Source organism: Setaria italica, chromosome VII, assembly GCF_000263155.2.
Source record: "Setaria italica strain Yugu1 chromosome VII, Setaria_italica_v2.0, whole genome shotgun sequence".
Classification (NCBI taxonomy): domain Eukaryota; kingdom Viridiplantae; phylum Streptophyta; class Magnoliopsida; order Poales; family Poaceae; genus Setaria; species Setaria italica.
This window is the reverse complement of record NC_028456.1, coordinates 32,529,803-32,545,404: the sequence shown is the minus strand read 5'-3', so window position 1 is coordinate 32,545,404 and position 15,602 is coordinate 32,529,803. Positions and strand designations below refer to the sequence as shown.

General features: G+C 44.9%; 3 protein-coding genes across 4 annotated transcripts; 2 read left to right on the top strand and 1 right to left on the bottom strand.

Moving 5' to 3' along the window:
- The first annotated feature begins 2,601 nt into the window (after positions 1–2,601).
- Positions 2,602–3,894, top strand: LOC111257969. The gene has a single exon (XM_022828565.1). It carries the CDS (start codon positions 2,602–2,604, stop codon positions 3,892–3,894), a length of 1,293 nt encoding a protein of 430 aa, XP_022684300.1.
- A 999-nt stretch (positions 3,895–4,893) lies between these two features.
- LOC101780755 (coatomer subunit delta-1) lies at positions 4,894–12,180 on the bottom strand. Of its 2 annotated transcripts, none has more exons than XM_022828256.1 (12): positions 11,998–12,180; positions 11,058–11,119; positions 10,837–10,876; positions 10,302–10,525; positions 9,645–9,887; positions 9,026–9,173; positions 7,694–7,998; positions 7,168–7,354; positions 6,935–7,088; positions 5,534–5,596; positions 5,347–5,443; positions 4,894–5,247 (listed from the first exon to the last, which is right to left on the bottom strand). In XM_022828256.1, the coding sequence occupies exons 2-12, from the start codon at positions 11,058–11,060 to the stop codon at positions 5,158–5,160; spliced, it is 1,554 nt and encodes a 517-aa protein (XP_022683991.1). In that variant the 5' UTR covers positions 11,061–11,119; positions 11,998–12,180; the 3' UTR covers positions 4,894–5,157. The 2 variants fall into 2 exon arrangements, with proteins under 2 accessions (XP_022683991.1, XP_004977144.1); XM_004977087.4 differs by having other exon boundaries at positions 9,023–9,173; positions 11,998–12,179.
- Positions 12,181–13,047: 867 nt separating this feature from the next.
- LOC101769834 (pentatricopeptide repeat-containing protein At1g71460, chloroplastic) lies at positions 13,048–15,396 on the top strand. The gene has a single exon (XM_022828034.1). The coding sequence runs from the start codon at positions 13,096–13,098 to the stop codon at positions 15,163–15,165; it is 2,070 nt and encodes a 689-aa protein (XP_022683769.1). The 5' UTR covers positions 13,048–13,095; the 3' UTR covers positions 15,166–15,396.
- Positions 15,397–15,602: the final 206 nt, after the last annotated feature.

Genomic DNA, 15,602 nt, shown 5'->3' with positions numbered 1-15,602 from the left:
GACGTAAATCCTCACCGGAGCTCCCGGACACTTCCGACTCCTCCGCGCAGGGATTCGAGATATGTTGGGCTGGGGCAGGAACCACATGCACCTCGCGTCGTTCCATCCGGCCGGCAGCGTCTCCACCAGCGTCGCCACGCCGTCGTGGAAGCTGTACCTGTACACGCTGCATGATGGCGCCGCCGCCGGCGACCCCAAAGCCCCCTGCCCGCCGGCCGAGTTGTTGTCGATGACGAAGTAGGCTGTGCCGCCGCTCAACTCCCCGCCGAACGTGTCGGCTTCTACGGCGAAGCTGCCCGGGAAACCCAGGAACATGACATCCTCACCGAGCAGGCTCAAGTCATCGTCCCTCCTAAGTGATTCCAACACCAGAGGCCCCTCGTCGCCGTTGTCCTCCTCTGCCAACGGGTACAGCACGTGCAGCGTCACCGTCAGGTCATCGGGCGTGCCGGCGGCGTCTTGAAGGACGCTGGCCAGCAGAAGTTCGTCGTCGGTCGACTCCAAGAGGTAGCTGCACCGGCGTACCTTGCCTGCGGGCACGTCCGGTAGCTCCAACTGCGCGTCGTCGATGACGTAGCAGTTCGCCAAGTCCACGCACACGATGTAGCCGTAGAAGTTGACGGCGGCGCAGCAGCGGTCAGTACTCAGACCACCGTATACAAACGTCCACTCTTGATCGCCGGGGCAAAGTAAGGCTCCGCGGAGACTCGAGTACGGATGGTCTACGACGCCCGGTGGCAGCCAAGAGCCGGGCTGCCATGTTTTGAAGTCGTACAAGAAGATGGAGCCGTCGACGGAGACGGTGCGGTGGGTGCGATCCGGCCACTCGCCGTTGGCGTCCTCGCGGGAGAAGGGCCGGCGGACGGAGGTGAGAGGGTCAACGAGGCTGGTCTCGTGGCCGATGCTGACCACCCACGCCGCCGTGCCGTCGGCGCACGCGACCCGCCTGTCCCGGACGCAGATGCCCAGCGCGCGGGAGCTCGTCCCGGAGAAGACGCAGCGGCACCGCTGGTCGCCGGCGGCGTCGGGGTCGGACGGCGCCACGAGCCACGGCAGGAAGCGGGGCGGGCGGCCGAGCGCGGCGTGCCACGGCCAGCAGACGGCGTGAAAGCGGGCGAAGTCGGCCGCGGCGTGGAGGCGGCCGGAGATGTTGCGGAGCACCCCCGGCGGGAGGTCCTGCCACGGCGGGAAGCGGGGCGGGCGATCGGCGTGCGCGTCGCGCCACGATCTGCAGACGGTGAGGAAACGAACCAGGTCGGCCCCGGCGTCGAGACGGCCGGAGATTTCACGGAGCAGCTCCGGCGGGAGGTCCGGCCACTGGGGTGCGGCGGCGGCGGCGTCAGTTGATGATGCGGCCATGTTGCAATTGGGTGGATCGATGGATTTCTCGTGGACAAACCGTACGTATTCCTATATCTGCGCATACATGACAAGATCCACGACACGGACAACCTTTGGGGCTCGGACTCGGCGCCGACTCCGAATTTTGTGCCCCGCGCGTGCGACTCCGAAACTTGTTGATGCGGCCCTGTTTGATACATCTGTAGGTGTCCACTTTTTAAGATAGTTTTAGAACTTGTGCATCCAAATATGAATCCTAAAAGTGCACTCCTAAATTTTAGGAGGATCATTTTCATTAGGAGGATCAAGGGGTCCTAATGGATCCTATTTCTCCTAAAAATAGTCCCCAAATCCCCCTTTACCCCTATTGCCCTTGCATGATGTGAACAGGGGTAGTTTAGAGGAGTAATTGAGAAGTTAAAATGATATTTTCCCTCTAAGGTCCTAAAGATTAGTAGTCCATCCAAACAACCCTGTACTAAACTTTAGGACTAGCAATTTGAGGCTTCTAAAAATTCGGAGTATGCGCCAAGTCCGAGCAGTTGAGGATCCCTGTAAAATTCTTAATCTGACTTCCCTTTTTTTCCCTAGAAGTACTCTCACCCACTTTATCATTGTAGTTGTCATGCATATGTACACGAGTAATATCTGGGAAAGTTGTTGGGTACTCTTATCTTTATTGAAGCAACCATTGATAGAAAAGCCTAAAGATGGTTGGTAAACGACAAACCGACTATAGCTAGAGGATATTATAAAGCAAAGATGCTTGAAATGCATCAAGTGTGAACTGATGCTTGAATGTGCTGCCACACTGAATTATTTGCTTGAAAAATATATGGGATGGATGGTTCAACAATGTGAGGCCTAAACCCTTTTTGAGAAGACGGTGGAAAAGGCGCATATATAGCTAAAAATAATAGCAAAAAGCCATAAGAAATCAATCAGCAAGCAACAACCTCAACAAAATCTGACCTCTTGGGTCCCTTTAAAAACCCCTCCATCGTACAGTATATTCCCATCCTCATCGATCACCATTTGTGTTTTAAGAGTTCTAGCTATTTAGTTCTTCCAGAGTTCTACTCAGTTAAGGTACAACCTCTATCTTACTTCTCTCACAACTAGTTTGTGTAGAAAATTGGTTTCAGTATCTTATATCATCTACTTCAAGAATAAATGTTGTCTTGCAAAGTTGTCTCATGTTCCATGTATCAAGAGTAAGCAGTAACTCTAGTGTGTCCCATACATTTAGGTACAAAAGAAATGGATCATGCTATTGACATTCATGCATCCTCAAAGAAGCCCGCGCTAGAGTCTAAGCAACAGATGATACGTGAGTTTTGGAGAAAGAAACAAGAAGAAATTGAGGCAATCGAGGACTTCAGCAAGCATGCAATCCCCATGAGACGTCTCAAGAAAGTTATTAGTGCTAACAAGGGTAAAATTATGATGAGATTTGACACTCCATCCTTCCTAACAAAGGTGTGTGAGATCTTTGTGCAAGAACTTTCATTCCGTGCTTGGATGTGTGCCCATTCCCAAGACCGTGGCGTCATACTGGACTCTGATATTGCTGATGCTGTTGCCTCCATTGAGCCCTATGATTTTTTTAATAATGTTCTACCCACTGATCTAGAGGAGTACAACTCTTCTCTTCGTTCAAAGCCTATTAAGAAGCACCATCATTTGTTGATAGATAAACCATCAACACCCACCCACCTTCCTTCCGATCAGTACCAAATGCCACAATTTATTCCTCAATCTGTAGGACATTCCACCTGTGTTCACATTTCTCCTCCTTTGTCACCAAAAACAGGTTGTCGTGTGCCTTTATCCTTGACATGTGTACCACAGGAACCATATCCCTTGATGCCAACAACAATCACACCTGCACCCATTGTGAGTGGAAGAATGGTGTTCCTTAGGAATAACATCAGCAACAATGTTGATATTTTAGGTGTGACGACCCCTCTACCAGTACCTCCAAGTGCACAGCCAAATATTCCAAATAACCGCTACATAAGCACAATTGCTTCTACTTCTTCAGATTGTGTTGGTTATGCTAACACTAGCAATGTTGTTACTCAAGATGGAGGTTCATCTGCTTTGCAATGCTCATCCCCTTCACCAATTGCTAATAACAGTGGCCCCATTGCTACTTGTTTAAATCATATGAAACCAGAGGTTGCACAGATAAAAAATGACATACATGCTCATGGTACTGATGGCATTGACCCTGAAGCTACAACTGGTGTCAATGATGGTCAAAATCAACATGGAAGCTTAGATGCGGAAGTTTCTACTATAGCTAATGTAAGTGGGTATAGCAGCAATATCAACTGGGATGAAGTTGACATGGCCGATGACTCCTTGCTGATTGAGTTTTGGGAGGATATCTTTATGAACAAAGACCCAGCACCTTCTCCTACCGCTACTTCTACTACAGATCATGTTCCATTTCCTTGTGATATGCCGAAACTTGAGGGATTTGGTCATGAGTTGTATCTTCTTGATGACATCGTCTCTAGTGCAAGCACCAGCAGAAGGCTTAGCTAGATGGGATCAAGGGCGGGAGAAGGAAGAACAAATATTTAGTAACTAGTTTCTCTCTCTCTCTCTCTCTGTGTGTGTGTATGATGTGGTGTACCATGCTTGGTTCCATATATGTAAAAACGAAATGCTATACTAATGCAATGCAAAAGAGGCCTCCTATCATGGCTTACCTAGCAAGCTAGCACACACAAAAAATCAGTGGGCTGCCCTGCAGCCGGACAGCAGCTGCTACAGTAAAACGCACAGCTGCTGCTAGATGCCCAGACTGAATGGGGAAAGAAAGATGCTTGGCTGCAGCCGATCGACTGGCATGTACCAGCTGCTGCAGCCGCAGCTGTCCAAATAGCAGAAGCGAGGAGTGCTCAAGTACCAATGCGTCATAGGAACCTCCCTAGATAGCATGAGTGCTTGACGGCATGGAATTGAAGCCTAATAAGGCACCCATAGTTGGGCAAAGGAAGATGGAAAGGCCAAACACAGGACCAGATTGCATTACTCAAGGCCAGGCTTGGGCTCAGGTCCCAAGCCTAACCCCCAGGCAACCCATACCTGATCCTGGAAACATCATTCTCAAAGAGGGAAAAAGGGTGGTAGCCGCGGTACAAATCTGTGGGCAAACGAAATGCAAGAACTCATGATCTTATTTCTCAGGTAGCAATACATCTTAACATCAATTTCTGCAACATGCTAAAAATGAGAGGGTGAGGGAGGGAGGGAGAATCCTCCCTGCAAAGTACTTTCAGCATGTTGCACATATTGGCTTATTTATTAAAAACCAATGGGCGATATATGTGTTTGACCTTAAAATCAACACATATGCACTTCTCTTATTAGGTGATATATGTTTGATTTTAAAATCGATCCTGCATTAATTAGGAGGCTATCACTTCCATAATGTAGTTCTCAATCAACTTCTTATAGTCGACGAAAGACCAGACAAGCTGCATAATTACAGCAGTATCAATCCACTATGTTCTAGTGTTCTTGGGTGAGTTCCTGGTGTGTACCTCCCTGAGGTGAAGCTGACAAGTATGAACTCGAGCACTTATTTCTCAGTAAAATTACATCACATCATTTTCTCCGTACAAATATCAGCATCAATTTGTGCAACATGCCACACATGAAAAGGGCAGAAAGAGAGCACTAAATACAAAATGATTTTCAACGCCTCGGCCCGCAGAAGTTCATGACAAAAAAAACACATTATATGACAAGCAAGTGCCATTGAAGCATTCAAGTGAAACAACTCAACCTTGATAAGAGCATTTAAACTACTTGATAGTTAGCAGTGAGCAAACGAGCCCGCTGTGAAAACTTCGGAGGGTTGCCTTCCTTTAAAGGAAGGATTCCAGCAACCTGAAAAGTTTCAAGGGAAGACAATTAACAAGGTACGAAAAGGGAGATACCAAACTTGAGTGGGCTCAATCGATCAGTATGTGGGAACTGGGAACCGACCTTCAAATCACTGAAAGTACTTGATGCAGAAAACCCAACAGAGATGGGGAAAAATGATGATGGGTCAGCTGGGGGAACAACAAATTCCATGGAACCACTGCAAACGGTACAGAAAGCAATAGTTAAGACGCAAGAAGCTACAAAATAGAATTATAACCATGATCGTCAATATTCAAATATTTCAGACCTGCGGTTTGACTGATCGATAAGGAGAATAGACCATTCCAACACAGAGTTCCTAGAATCAAATCTGCTTGCACAAGGAAAAGTGAAACAATAAAAAAGTTGCTGAGACAACAAACACATGCTCAGTTCTATAAAACAAAGAAAGGTGCATAATGTAATGCCATGCCAAAATGGAATGATGCAGTAAACATCATAGTTTTATATAGACTTAAATAGTGTCCAACCATCTAGGATGCAAAACTTGAGCTATATACATAAAAGAAAAAAGTCCAAATTACTCCCTCCAACTATGACAAAAGTCCACATAACCCCCTAAACTGTAAAACCGTTTACTTAACCCCCTGATTTCTCAAAACCAGTTTATTTTTCACCCTTGCTATTCAACTAAAACCAGTTTTGACCAAGCGGATAGTGGACTGCTTGTTTTGATGACCGAGATGTCCACATCATCAACCATTATCCACGTCAGCTGTCAGCTGTCTCCCCTACATGGTTGTCGTCGCCACCCCTCTCTCGTGCTCTCTTCTTCATGGACTCTGGCACCTTGGCTAACGCCACTACCCTCTGTTATTTCTTCTCCATGACCAAAGCAGCAGCAGGGGCTCCACATCTCCAACGAGCAAGCACCAGGAGCTCTGTTCCCTCTGTTCCTTCTCTACGCTAGCAAGCACGAGCTCAAATGCCAAGCAATAGGAGCAGAGTAGCAGACACATCTGCATCTCCCTCTTCTGATTCCCTCCAACGAGCAAGCAAAATCCATGGAGCTCAAGCACACCAGCACCTTACTCCCATCCGCCACACAACTGCTCTACATCCAGGTCCAAATCCAGCAGCCACTTGGAATATGGTGGGCCATCAGCAGCTGCTTGGATTGTGAGGGAGTGCATGATGACCAGGATCTGCAGGATTGAAGGCTTTGGAGGTGTGGAGCCGTGGAGGGCAGTGGTTGCTGCGTTGAAGGCACTGGAACAGCGACACAAGGACGCACAGGAGCAGCGACACAGAAAGATAATATGCCTCAATCAGATGTGGATTTTTGAGGATGTGGCCAAAACTGGCTTGACTTAGATGCCAAGGTGAAAAATGAGCTTGTTTTGTAAACACAAGGGGTTAAATAAACGGTTTCATAGTTTAGGGGGTTACATGGACTTGGACCATAGTTGGAGGTAGTAATTTGGACTTTTTCCTACATAAAAAGTCCATTGTAACAGCTTGATATATCAGTTATAACAGCGAAACAGCAGGTGTTATCACAGTTGAACTTAAGATTAGCAATAAAAGGCCTCACAAAAAAAGACCAAACCAAGCGGCGTATGGTCATGCACTAGTCACAAAGAATTTATGCAATATACTATAGTAAAGCATAACATATGACTATGCTGAAAAGGAAAGGAAACATTACTTCCACTCTCCATCTATCTGTTTAACACTTGGAGCCTCCCGAAGTGCTGGCAGAGGTATAGATATGACAACATTGTGCAGATCAAACATCTCAGAAGCTTCATATTCAATATTGACATAGGTTTCATTTCCAGATACTGACGGCCAGCAGTTGACTACATCGAGCAAAAACATGTTACTGAAAGTTCAAATCAGCAAAAAAATCTCACACAAGAAAACAAAGTGATTTTGCACCTGACAGAGGTAAAGATGACTCATCCATCCCCTGGATTCTCCATTTCACCAGAGGAGTTTCGTTCTGACCACTCGGGAAGGGCCTATTGGGATCTTTTGCTCCCAAAATTTGCTGACTGTTAAACAACTCCTTGTTGATATTTGGGTGTGTTTTAAAGCTAAGTCCGGGAATATCTTGGCTTTCAATCTACAACACACCATATATTAGAAAATTCAGTTCATAAACTAATTCATATGATTATACACTGCTGTGCAATAAAGTTGCTTACGCCAATAAAAAAAGACAACAAAAGACACATAAATGAAGGTGAAAGTTACAGTATAGAATGGTGTTGTCTTTGGGGGAGCAGTACAGGAAAGACCACAACAGTGAATAGAATACAATATCAATGTAGGTTCACATAACAAGGGAAATATAAAGTTATATTCTATTTTGTACTATTTCACAGTTATAGCTTTCCATACACACATAAGCAAAAAGGGTAAAAAGAACAAGTAAAATGCTGGAATTTAAGAAAGGCATTACCTGCAATTGGATGAAACCATCAGCATCATTAAGAACCTGAAGAGCAAGGGTTCCTTGAACATCAAAGTTATTAATACCGCCATCTCTTTTAGCAACAACATTGAGCTTCTCTTCTATAGTCACCATGACAGGGTCAGTTGGTGGAAGAGAAGGTGATCTTGTAGGAACCGAACTTGTCTGTACATCCTCCAAAATGACTTCTCCTTCAGCTTTCAATGACTCAAGGATCTGATTTGTCTTCTGTGTCTTGCCTAATTTCATACCAAGACCTTTGCCAGGTGCAGTAGCAGTTGTAGATGGACGACCTGTAGAATTGCTGCTTGCAGTTAGATCAAATACAGGTCGTGTGCTAGCCTGTACTGTCTCTAGCATTTTGACTGGGAATCAGGTATTGTACTCATGAAAACCTGTTTCCCTAATACTGAGTCATGAAAAATCTGATAAAACTTAAGTAGAGGATGAACAAAAGAAACCCAAGATTTGTTTTGCTATACGACAGCCAGTTTCTATTTAACTTGAATCCAACCATTGTATGATTAAGTTAGATAGATTAACGCAATAAGACTAGAAATGCATCATGAAAGTGAGACAGAATACAGTGGTATGTAAGATTCTTCATTTCTTATTAAAACAGTATTGACAACCAAGCTACATTCGGTAGGTAAGAGGCTCCAGGTGTGAGGCTCCCTGCCCATATTGAAACCCAGGCGCTTGCAGATAGGGCATGCGACCATCTCCTGTGAGCTGCACTGGTTACGCATCACTGCAGACCCCAGGTTCAGTGGTTCCCTACCTTAGGGACCACATCAGGGGACATCTCTCCCCCTCATTTTCCTTTTCTTTATTAAAACCATATTGCTATTGAATGATCTTTAACTTGTTTTGCAAAAATATAATACAGATTGCAAAGTTTTTTTTTGAAAGCTATACAGCGGGGGAGACCCCCCTGTGAGGGATTGATAAGCCTCAGAAGCTAGGAGTATATGCATGCACCCTAGATATGACACCAGCACAAAATGTTGTTGCAGGGTCATAACAAAATGAAGAGGGAAGAGCATGTACTACATGGTTCAAACTTCATGTATACAAGAACTCCTGGGAACAATAAAAATATATTAATACATTGACATGATACAAGAAAAAAAACCATGGTATACTACACGCAAACTATGGTAAATATACGTCCTAGATATGTGGAGATTATCAGAATGGATGGAACTGCAAACACATAAACAACAACGAAAAAAACTATCAACGTGAAATGATGCAATAAGCTTGGCTGTTACCTCTTAAAAAAACATTTACCGAGAAATGCAAGACAAGACTTACCGCCTTTGGGTTTGCTAGCAAATGAGTCCATGTCAGTGCTCAGTCCACCAAATCCAGAACCACTGATGCTCATGTCACTGAAAGTTTTTTCAATCACACGTGGACCAGATATTGATGAGTATCCGCCTTTGTCAAGTTTACCTCTTTCCATCTGCAGTGAACACCACCCACAAAATATAACCACTTATACATTAACAAATAATACCCAAAAATACCATTATAGTACAATACTAACTAGTAAAATGCATATAGCTTGACATGATATTTCAATTTAGAAATCTTGGTGATGGAACCCAACAACTTTTTAATTAGATAGTTTGGGTTCCAATCTCCTTTGGTAAAACTATCATTCCATAAATCCTATCCAAAAAAATTTTGGAAAAAGATTCAATGATGCATCGTTTATGTTCACGTATAAGTCACACTTGACAAGTTATTTTATGGGAAACTAAAGTTGCCATAATATCTTCTAAATGGAACCTTTAACTTAATTAGTCGCAGTGCACGAAGTTATGCCAAATGAAACAGAGATAAATAAGACTAAATTCACAGACAAATACACACATAACCCAAAACACTTAAAATGAATGACAATGTATTTTAAATCTGGTGAAGTGCAGACCCTCATTTTGTCAAGCTCATTAGCCTTCTTCTTCATGATATCCTTGGTTTCATTGATTTTGGCTTGCATCATCAGTTTGTGTGCCTTCTCTTCATGGCTCTCCATCTCACAATATTGTTTGACTTGTTGCACTGTTACATTTTCCTTATTTCCAAGAGAGATGGCTTCATCGAAAGCAAATATAAGCTCAAATGCTGTTTTGCAGATGCCCTCCTCATTGAGGGAAGGGGAGTATTCAGGCACCTTTCCATAAGTTAAGGAGACCACAGTATTTGACTATTGCTGTGAAAGCACACACCACATAATAGCAGCATAAAAAGAGTAGATATATGCACAGCTCTCAAAACGAGATTCATATTGGTAAAAGTTCTGCATAGATACCCAAGTAACTAGTGCTTGCTGCTTTTCAGGTTTTTCCCTCAGTAACACGTAAAACCCCAATTAGCTTGGATGCAACGTAAACTTATAGCTTCCATTCTCTCCACAAGAATATCCAGTATGGTTACCTTGTATGTATCATTATGAACCCCCCTCCCACACACACACACCCACCCAAAAAAAACAAGGTTCAATTTAAAGTCATAGATTAAATAGGATCATATAAATAAGGTAAAACCAAAAAAAAACAGAAGATTAATATAGTTGAAATTAGGATACGAGCTTGGAGAGCAGCCTCAAAGTGTCCAAATCTTCAAGAATATTGCTCTGCTTATTTGTGATGAGCAGAAGATATAAACCTTCAATAGGTTGGTAAACGTAACGCACGTTTTCAGTTTCAACATAAGTGTGTTGTTTCCCAGTTCCAACCAGTTTCGGGAATGCAGCCAGTAATCCTTCAATTCTTATGCGAGACATGTCAACAAACTGCCTTGAAACAAGTGCTGCAATTGCAAACAGGAAAAAGGAACAGCTTCAACAATGTCCCACTTATTTTAATGAATAACTAATGACTAAGGGGAAAGGTACACATAGTAGTTTCATATTATGTGAACCCATACATAGACTTAAATAAGTAATGGACCAACTAGTTCGCAATATGATAACTAGTGAACCAAATTTGTGATAGGATGCTATCATTCCCATGTGGAGCATGGTGACTGGAGAATTAACAGAATAGATAAATACGAAGGTACAAAATCAATTCTTTGGGAATTGGCAATAACAAGGGATCTGATTAACTGAAGCACCACACCTTTTCCCGACTTTGAAACGATGGAAGCTGCGAGAACCACCTGGGGGTACAAATTATTAAAAAAAACTATCAGCCCTTCCAGAAACAAGGTACAATAACTCAATAGTAGCAAAGGAAAAATGTCAGAATGTTCCTTGATATCAGAAGATTAAATCAGTTTATTAGTACTAATTAATGTGAGCATTTACACTAAAAAGGACAATGAAACCAACTATCCTTACCATTTTTAATCGCCTTGGTTGATCACTGGAATTGTAAAAAAACAAGCCCACAAATTATGCACCTGCCACAGGAAAACAATTACCCAATCAGAAAAGTAACCACAAAAGAATATAAAATGTGATGAGAAAAAAATAAGAAGGGGCAATTGCAGCCGTTTAAAACTATTTATTTTGATCCTGTGATGCAATCTCAGTCAAATATGCCACTTATACTATAATATGTTTCGCAAAAAACATCAACAACAAACAGGGTGTGGATCAAAGGTCTCACATGATATACAGAGTAAAATATATAGAGGACCATAAGGATTTTAAGTTTTGACGCCTAACAACATGGACAAACAAACAAACAACAGAGGTGCTCAGCCAACCATTCTTTGCAGGCTATTCGGCTCAAATGCATTATTAAAACATAATCACAGGCTTATTTATTACCACTGTACGCAATAGGCATACCGATACCAGTATAGAATAGACATCACATCGTTCAAGATCAGGTAGAGAGAAAAAAAGAGCAAAAAAGGGACTAGAGTCACCCGAACCAACAATAGCCTGAGATAGCATTCACGGTAGCACATTGCAAATAGGCCGGAACATCAAGTGGAAGCATCGCATCCGAGCCTACGAGAAAATTGCCAGAGGCAGCCCGGATCTAGAAGAGTACACGGAGAAATGGCAGAGGCAGCCCGGATCTAGAAGAGTACACGGAGAAAATTGGCAGAGGCAGCCCGGATCTAGAAGAGTACACGGAGAAAATTGGCAGAGGAGCCCGGATCTAGAAGATTGCAACTACTCATGACGCGCGGGCGGTCGCCAGCAACGAAAGAGAACAAAAGGAAAAGAGGATTTTTCATGGCCGAAGGACGCCTGGATCTGGCCTGGTTTGGGGTGATCGGTTTCGCACAGCAGGAAGGAAAGGGAAGGGAAGGGAAAGGCATACCCGTTGGATGCTGCTCGTCGAAGAAGGGCTCCACGGAGACTCGGCGTCGGCGAAGGGCGGACGGAACTTGGGGAAGGGCGGCGCCGCTGGCAGGGAAGAGGGGGCGCGCCGGGAGACCGAGTGAGCGAGAGGGAGGAGCAGAGCTGGTGTGTTTCGTTTGTAAAACACGTTATAGCGGTTGGGTCACAATGTCACGTCTCACAACGTCCGGTTTTACTTTGCGAGATGAGCATAAACCACACGAGATCCGAGATTAAAGGGTGATCATATTTTTATTCGAGATCTATCGCAGACATTATATTAAGATTTTTCTGATTTATTTATAAAATAATATAAATATATTTTTGTTGGAATTTGCATGCATCTTCGGGTTGTGGATATGGGATAGTCTGACTTTTTTTCACGACGTTCGTTTCAATTTAATTTGATTGATTTTCATGATATTTTGGTCCAGTAGCCTTCTATTCTATTGTATTCCGACGTCGATTTCTTCGTAAGGGTTACAGATTTGACAAATTATGCTTTTTGCCTCTATTGTGCTCGAGGTGTTTTTAGGTGTTGGCTGCACTCCAATTCGATTGAGTTTGTTTGCTGTCTTTTCATATTTTAAAATGGATTGTTCTGCATAGCATCTTTGTGTTTTGATGTCAATTTAATGTTCGAAAGGTTTTTATTAGCTGGTGATCTAAATGATATACTCAGCGGTAATAACCATATCTTCTTAAAGCAGTTTTCAGTGCAAATACTAATAAAAGGGATGGATAGATGGATGTACAGCGGGAGAAAGAAGCTGGAATAAAAACAAATTGTTTGCTTTTCTATATGTGCGTGTGAAATATAGTTTTGTGACGTCCTTGTTTCCATATATATGAGAAAGATGTATGTAATATTGCGTTTTTATTTGAAATAAGTACGTACACTTTCTCAAAATTGAGCGATCATGTTCTTATTTTTTTTAAAAACCGAAGCATATTTGTTTATGTGAAGCAAGTAAAAGTTGAATTTTTTTGTTGCTGGGCGTTAATATCTGATCCCATCCGCTCTATCCAAATCAACCTCCTTCCCTCCATAAACCTCCACGCCCCGGCGACGCCATCCATGGCGTCCTCCGCCGCCGCCTCCTCCTCGTCCATTCGCCACCCCCATTTTCTCCCTGCCAAGCCCGTCTCCCCTCCCAAACCACCCACTCATCCACTCCCCCCGCGGCGGCCACCCCGCGCACAGCTGGTCGGTGCCGCCTCCACTCCCCGCACGTCGCAGGCAGAGCTCCGTCCTGACTCCAAGAACGCCTCCGCGCTGTCCGCCGAGCTCCGCCGCCTCGCGCGCGCGGGGCGGCTGCCGTCAGCGCTCTCCCTCCTCGACCACCTCTCCCACCGTGGCGTGCCCGCCACCGCCTCCGCCTTCGCCGCGCTCCTCTCGGCCTGCCACTCCCTCCCGCACGCGCGCCAGGTCCATGCGCACCTCCGCGTCCACGGTCTGGACACCAACGAGTTCCTACTCGCCAGGCTCGTCGAGCTGTACCTCGCGCTCGGCGCCGCCGACGATGCGCGCGGGGTGCTCGACACGATGCCGCAGCGTGGGGCGACCGCCTACTCTTGGAACGCGCTCCTGCACGGGCACGTTCGCCGTGGCCGCGGCGAGGCAGCGGGCCCTGTCGCGGAAGCGTTCGCGGAGATGCGCGCCGCGGGGGCCGACGCCAACGAGTACACCTACGGCTGTATGCTCAAGTCCATCTCCGGGAGCGCCAGGCCGTCAATGGCCATGGCCACCGCCACGCACGCGATGCTCATCAAGAACGCGTTCGCGGGCGCGCCGGGGATGCTGATGACTGGGCTCATGGACGTCTACTTCAAGTGCGGGAAGGTGAAGCTCGCTGTTAGGGTGCTCGAGGAAATGCCCGAAAGGGATGTCGTCGCGTGGGGCGCCGCCATTGCTGGATTTGCGCACAAGGGGATGAAGAGAGAGGCGCTAGAGCATTTCCGGTGGATGGTGGAGGATGGGGTCAAGGTTAACTGCGTGGTGCTCACGTCAATTGTGCCGGTCATCGGAGAGCTGCGGGCACGCAACTTGGGTAGAGAAATTCATGGATTTGTGGTGAAGAAGTTTGGAGATCGTAAAGATGTTGCAAAGGTCCAAGCAGGGTTGGTTGACATGTACTGCAAGTGTGGCGATATGATCTCAGGTAGGCGAGTGTTCTATAGCAGCAAGAAGAGGAATGCTGTGTCGTGGACAGCTTTGATGTCTGGGTATGCATCCAATGGCAGGCCAGACCAGGCGCTGCGGTGCATAGCTTGGATGCAGCAAGAAGGAATCAGGCCAGACCTCATTGCAGTGGGTACTGTCCTTCCAGTTTGCACAAAGTTGAAAGCATTGAGGGAGGGGAAGCAGCTCCATGCATACGCTTTAAGGAGGTGGTTCCTGCCCAATGTCTCCTTGTGCACATCACTGATCACTATGTACGGTTCATGTGATTGCTTGGAATACTCTCACCGGGTGTTCCATGATATGGACAAGAAGACTGTACAAGCTTGGACTGCATTGGTTGATGCCTATCTCAAGAATGGAGACCCATTGACTGCTGTTGATTTGTTCAGATCAATGCTGCTGACAAACCGTAGGCCGGATGCTGTTGCCATCACCAGGATGCTGAGTGCCTGCCATGATATTGGGGCGTTGAAACTCGGCAAGGAAGTGCATGGTCAGGTGCTAAAGTTGCGGATGGAACCTCTCCCTTTAGTGGCAGCGGAACTAGTAAACATGTACGGAACATGTGGAGATCTCAAAGCAGCACAGATGGTGTTTAATCGAACTGAGTCCAAGGGATCCCTGACTTGCACCTCAATAATAGAAGCTTATGCAATCAATCAGAAGCATAAGGAGGCACTGGATCTCTTTGCTTGGATGCTGTCAAACAAATTTGTTCCTACCAAGGCCACTTTCGACGTGGTTCTGAGAATCTGCGATGCTGCAGGATTGCATGATGAAGCCCTTGAAATTTTTAGCTTCATGGTGCAAGAATACAAACTAGAAGCATCTCAAGAGAATTTTGACTGCATCATCCGCCTTCTCATGGGTGCTGGTAGGATTTCAGAAGCACAGCGGTTTGCTGACCTGAAATCTACTCTATTTAATTTACCAGCTCCAGTTTTGGACTCTGAACACCAATGATTTTGTACATGTCCTTTGCTTTTTACCTCCTACCAATATGTGTTGTATGATTTTTCAAAGGATGCTGACAACCTTTTTATAGTTGTAAACCTGCTGCGAAGCAACATTGTTTCTGACCAACTAGCAAGTCCATCACTTGTTGCCTTGTTGTGTGTGTAATTTAACATTCATCATACTGTACTAACAATTTTTGAAGAAGAAATAATGTTATCATCATTATTCCCTCAGCAACAACATGATTTGCATTGCAATGAAATATGAATTTTATTTTAGTTTGTTGTTGTTATTATCATTATGAATGTTTGCTTATGTTACACTGTTTTCAGTCTTATTTAGTATGCTACAAGCAACTAAGTTCCCCTCTGCAGCACTCAGTGAGCGATAAAGATTTATAAAAAGTACTTCTTTTTTTCTCAAGTACTGTAGTTTTTTTATTG